We start from the raw sequence: 6,216 nt of genomic DNA, 5'->3' as shown, positions 1-6,216 counted from the left end.
GTTGCAGCATTTATCCAAAACTTTTGTGCTCAAAATTAGATTCCGGGCCTGGCTGGTCTAATAATTTCCTGGCCCAAGATGGCGTTTGATATGACTATACACTCCTATCGAAATCCTGACTAAGTAGATCAATAAAAATGAAAGAGAGAGGTTTAGATCTTACACCATGTTTGGTTGTCAGGATTCTATCGGGAAAAGTAATCTGATTCTTTAAATTTTAAATTCCAATATTTGTTTCAGTTTTTAATCAAATTGGGAAAGTAATCAGAATCCGAGAACAAGGAAAGTTAGTACAACCTTCCAGGATTGTGAATCCTAACTTTTCTTAGGTATTCTTTTTCCTAGTTTTAGGATTCTTCACGTTTAAGCAATATAATATAGTTTTATTATTAATAATAATAATAATAGTAATAATAATAATAATATAATAATAATAATAATAATAATAATTACAAAGTTTTAAAAGTAATTTAAAATTATAAATCATACTTAATTTCACTATAATAAATAACTATAATTAAAATTATCATAGTTATAACTATATTATATAATAATTCATAATAGTAATAATAATTTATTAACTAATTAAAATATAATTATATATTATAAATCGTATAATAAATAGTAACTATTATATTTTATAAATTAATAATTAATCAATAGAGTCATAGTGCAATTTTAATTTATAAAATTTATTTAATTATAATATCCGTAAATATTATATTTATAATATAATAATTATTAAATTTATATTATAATAAATGAGTATAATACTCCATGTAACTATAATTATAATTATATTATTATATATTATGATGGATAATCCATATTTAAACCATCCATCGTAATAATAAATACAATAATGTAATAATTATTATTTGTAGCTCATAATTTATTAAAAGTTTTACTATATTATTCTTTTTTATAAATAAAAAAATAATAAGTACTATATTTTTAGTTTGGTATTTAAATTAAATATAAATTTAAAATCTTGTTATTTTTTAAACACTGGAAAGTAAAGTTACTGGGAATCATATTGTCATGATTAATTTTCCTAGGAATCATTTTCCTTGGCAACTTTACTTTCTCGCTAACCAAACATGGCCTTAGTGTCAAACTTAGTAGAGCATTTATAAAAAATGGTTGGTTTTCATGTATAGTTATGGTTGGTTTCAAAATTCTAGCCAATGGCTATTTTAAGGAAATATCCAAAACCAAAAGATTAATCGAGTCACTTGTTGACTTCACAGCCGGCTTAGAGTAACAACTTGGGTACTTAATATTTGACTATATAATTAATGATGCATAACGTTGCATGTACGTAGCAATAATACTTATGAAATTCATAATTCTGTACGTCAATGAGTTTTCTAAAAGCAATTTGCGCTTGGAATCATTTGAGCAAAGGCACGTTTATTCTATTTTTGGCTTAAAATAGTATAGTTGTTTTGAATCTTTTGAAGAAGTATTACTAGAATCTTACATCAATTTAATAATATAATGCACGAACTCTTTCCTAGCTAGTTTAATTCCTACAAACAATTAATTCTTATGCGGCCATAATTTAATACTCATTCTATTTTCGATTAGGTAACTTTTTTTGGAGTTGAATTTTTATCTCAAACGAGTCTTATGTCATAATTCGGTGGCAAAATAATGCTAAGCTTCTCATTTTACCTTTTCATTTTTATTCAATATTTACAGAGAAACAAATTAATATCCATTTTTTCATACATGAATTTTCACTTATTTGGAGCTCAGTGGGAGAGATTAATTATGAACATATTTAGCACTTCTTAATTGTTTTTTCAACTTTTCATAATATTATGAATAGCTTAGTTGATACAAACTTTATTTCAAGCACTGCAAAAAATATTTTTTTCCTATTAGTACTACTTTACCAGCCTTATTATCCTTTTTCCAAAAAAAAAAATTATGAATTGGATAGTTATCCAACTAGCTAACAACTGCATCATCATTGCAAAGAAAGAAAAAAGATAAGTTGCCTCTATATTTGTACAACAACATATTCCATAATGTAAGTTAGTTGAGAGTTTAGGTTTAGTAAATAATCATAACACCATAAAGTTCATCCACCAACTAGTAATTGCAACACTAAGGTAGATAACTGCAATATTATGTTGTTGACTTCTATAACTTATTATTGCAGTAGCAATAACTTAGATCTCAACCAAAATCATTACAATTTTCACTAGTGATCTACACCACCACAATTAATTCCACCATAAATGTTTTTCCAGTCTATCAACCACCATTTACTACCAATCACATTCCCTATAAAAGAAAAGAAAAGGTGACAAGATCGAATTTTGAAGCTACGTTAAGTTCTATAATTTGAACAAAAATTACAAGAATTTGGAATCTCGATGTGATGAGTGTGTATGAAGGCAACGGACCCACCCACCCACATGGTAATTTATTTGTGTTTCAGTGCTGCCATTGATGACCCATATTGAGTTCCCTTCCCCCAAGGCGTTCAATCAGAAAAATATTTGATCTTGGCAGACACAGTAATAAATTAATTGGGTGTTCAACTGCATATAGATATGCACATTATGTGATTTGAATTTGGTGTCACAAAGGGCTGAGTTTGGAATCTTCTGGTGGTTAAAGAAGTGATTTTTTTTGTGTCAGAACAGCTCTGTTTTGCTTTCTATTTTTATGTGGAGGGGTTGACCTAAATTTGTTGTCTGATTCCTTAAATTTTGTAGTATATTTTGCTGTGGGACTGAGATTTGGGGTCGGTTTCATATGGGATGTGTGACCTGTTGAGAGAGAGAAGAAATCACCTCTCTGCATTTTGCTGCATTGAATGCAGCTTTGATGAAATCAACAACTGGGCTATTGCAGTTTTATGTTTTTCTTTAGTTTTTGGAGTTTAGCTTAGCTGTTCTTCTCGAAGATCTGTGCAAGAATTGGGGAGAAATTTGGATTTGGAGTTTTGAGGAATTAGCTGATAAGTTTTTGGAGTTGAAGAGATGGCTTGTATGAAGTTGGGATCCAAAACTGATGCATTCCGGCGGCAAGGCCAAGCCTGGTTTGTTTCTTCATTTACTCTTCATTTTAAGGTAGCATAATAATGATGATGATGATGATGAAGATTAATATTTTCAAAAGGTGTTATCTTTATGCTGAAATTACTATTCATCCATGAAATCTTGATTGCTCCTATGTCTGAATTAGGACAAAAGAAAATGAGCTGAAATTTGTGTTTTTGGCTTATCTGTTTGACTTTGTCTACTGCAAATAGGTGCATTTGAGGTTCATGCCCTCTTGTTTTCAGTTGTTGAGTTTTACTTACAAGTGTGATTCTTAAATGTTTGTGCACTTTAATATGTGTAATATTTAGGATTTGTAATGCATTACTTTGAGGGTGCTTGTGTTAAGAGCATAGACTGATTTTTAGTTTCTTAAGTTGTTGAATATGTGAGTTATTTTCGGTGACTTTCTGAATGAAACATCAAATTCTGAAAGGTTATTATAGTTAGTTTGCTTCTGTAACGTCTCTGTGCTATGGCATTAGCTTTTTGTGTAATCCTTTGAATGCTTCATCTGCTCCGAAATCAACGAGTGCAGAATTCGTGACAAAACTACTAGCAACTCTGATGCTTTTCTTTCGAGTAATATGGTGTTTCGCTTCCTGACCTTTTTCCTCTTCGTTTACTTGTAGGTTCTGCACCACCGGCCTCCCGAGTGATGTAGTTGTCGAAATCGAGGAAATGTCATTTCATCTTCACAAGGTATTGTTTCGGTTTTTCATCTATATTGGTCTTGGCTCTTGTTGATGGATAGTAGCAATTTACATTTTTTAGTTGCATATTACTTTGTTTCTTTCATCTATATGTTTGCTGTAGTAATCTAACTTAAGCAATTGTGCAAGAATTTGATTTGTTTCAAACTGGTTATTGCTGAGGTTGAGCATAACTTGATATGATGTTGGCTGTCTGTTGTAGTTTCCGTTGCTCTCGAGAAGCGGGGTCATGGAGCGGCTCATTGCAGAGGCATCCGAGGGCGAAGAAGGCTGTGTCATCAGACTCTCCGACGTTCCCGGTGGAGCAAGATCGTTCGAGCTAGTAGCTAAGTTCTGCTACGGGGTGAAACTCGAGCTCACTGCATCGAACGTGGTGCACGTTCGTTGCGCTGCAGAGCATCTCGAAATGACTGAAGAGTATGGGGAGGGCAATCTCGTTTCTCAGGCCGAAATCTTTCTCAATCAGACGATTTTTCGCAGCTGGAAAGACTCTTTGAAAGCACTGCAGACGTGTGGCGATGTGCTCTCCGAGGCCGAGCAGCTCCACGTCCCGAAAAGGTGCATCGACTCCTTGGCTGCAAAGGCGTGCACCGATCCTGCTCTGTTCGGGTGGCCTATGACGGAGCGTGGTGGCCCGATGCAGAGCCCCGGAGGGAGTGTATTGTGGAACGGGATAAGCACGGGCGCTCGGCCTAAGCATTCGTGCGCAGATTGGTGGTACGAGGATGCGTCAACTTTGCCCCTGCCTTTCTACAAAAGGCTGATTTCGGCCATGGAATCCCGGGGCGTAAAGCAGGAGATGATTGCCGGCTCTCTCGTTTGTTATGCGAGAAAATACCTACCCGGACTAAACCGGCGCCAGGGTGGTAGTGAAGAATCAACCAACCGTCTTGCAACGGTTGGCTCGGTTGCCTTGCTCTCGGAACAAGAACAGAAAACTCTCGTTGAAGAGATCGATCGCTTGCTTCCCCTGCAGACGGGTCTGGTTCCGACAAAACACTTGTTCGGTCTGCTGAGAACGGCCAGGATTCTTCGAGCCGATGCCTCGTGCATATCGAACCTAGAGAAACGGACTGGGATGCAGCTCGATAAGGCGACACTCGAGGATCTTCTTATGCCGAACGTCTCTTATTCGATGGAGACTCTGTACGACGTGGACTGCGTTCAGCGGATTCTCGAGCATTTCTTGACCATGGATCAGGTGGTTGGTGATGCGTCTCCTAGCTCGGTGGATGATGGAAAATCGACCGGACCGCCATCTCTAACACCCATCACCATGGTGGCCAAGTTACTCGACGGATATCTCGCGGAGGTCGCCCCCGACGTACACCTAAAACTCCCCAAATTTCACTCGCTCGCTGCGGCCGTACCAGAGTACGCCCGGCCCTTGGATGACGGCCTTTATCGCGCTATCGACATTTATCTCAAGGTGACTTTACCTACCTCTTATTGATTAGTTATGCTTTCTGGCTGTAGACTGCACGGGTTTTAATATAAAATTGGTAAAGTAGTTGTAGTGTTAATAGGCCTAGATTCTCTCATATTTATCATTCAATAAACTTAACTCTTCATATTCTCATATACAGTCTCACCCATGGTTGGCTGAGCCCGAGCGAGAGCAGCTCTGCAGGCTGATGGACTGCCAGAAGCTCTCGCTCGAAGCTTGCACCCACGCAGCCCAGAACGAGAGGCTGCCGTTGAGGATAATAGTTCAAGTCCTCTTCTTCGAGCAGCTGCAGCTTCGGACCTCCATTGCAGGCTGCTTCCTCGTCTCTGAAAACCTCGATGGCTCGAGACAGCTGAGAAGCGGGCTGATGGGGGCGAACGAGAACCAAGTCCTGAAAGTCGGGATGGATAGCATGAGGATGAGGGTGGCCGAGCTCGAGAAGGAATGCTCCAGCATGAAGGAAGAGATCGATAAGCTAGGCAAGGCGAAAGGGTCGTCGCCTTCGAGCGCGTGGGGAAACATGTCGAAGAAGTTCGGGTTCCGGTTGAAGTCCCAAATGTGCAGTGCGCAAGAGGGATCAGTGAGCAAGCAAAAGATTGACAAGGTTGGAGAGAAACAAGGGAAGGGAAAGAAAAGGGTACATTTGAATGAACAGAAAAAACTAATTTCTTGATTTTAATTGTTTGTTTTTTCTCCTCTCACTGGTGTGTGTGATATTTGATGATCATTGTTACCCTTATTTCTTTTGTGATCTATAACTTAGGTATAGTGAAAGTGTAATTGTGTGAACGGTTTTCTAATCTGTTGAGGAAATTTCTTTTTTTCTCATAGTAATTTTGAAAGTTGGTCCAAGTCCTTTATTTTTTATTGATCTAGGACTAAGCACTTAAAATGCTTTAATCCTTTATTTGTTGATTTTGTGAACAATTATAATTTGGAAAGTAAATATCCATTATTACACTAAACAAATAAAAGAACAAATAAAAGGAAATATTCT

At 36.8% G+C, this 6,216-nt stretch overlaps 1 protein-coding gene across 2 annotated transcripts; it reads left to right on the top strand.

The window, feature by feature from the left end:
• Positions 1–2,326: 2,326 nt before the first annotated feature.
• On the top strand, positions 2,327–6,047 carry LOC125186397 (BTB/POZ domain-containing protein At1g30440-like). 2 transcript variants are annotated; one of them, XM_048082752.1, is made up of 5 exons: positions 2,327–2,432; positions 2,733–3,058; positions 3,692–3,761; positions 3,975–5,201; positions 5,359–6,047. In XM_048082752.1, the coding sequence occupies exons 2-5, from the start codon at positions 3,000–3,002 to the stop codon at positions 5,890–5,892; spliced, it is 1,890 nt and encodes a 629-aa protein (XP_047938709.1). In that variant the 5' UTR covers positions 2,327–2,432; positions 2,733–2,999; the 3' UTR covers positions 5,893–6,047. The 2 variants fall into 2 exon arrangements, with proteins under 2 accessions (XP_047938709.1, XP_047938708.1); XM_048082751.1 differs by lacking the exon at positions 2,327–2,432 and having other exon boundaries at positions 2,468–3,058.
• Positions 6,048–6,216: the final 169 nt, after the last annotated feature.

This window comes from Salvia hispanica, chromosome 5 (genome assembly GCF_023119035.1).
Source record: "Salvia hispanica cultivar TCC Black 2014 chromosome 5, UniMelb_Shisp_WGS_1.0, whole genome shotgun sequence".
In the NCBI taxonomy this organism is placed as follows: Eukaryota; Viridiplantae; Streptophyta; class Magnoliopsida; order Lamiales; family Lamiaceae; genus Salvia; species Salvia hispanica.
Note: the sequence above shows the minus strand (reverse complement) of the source record. Positions and strands in the feature narration are given on the sequence as shown.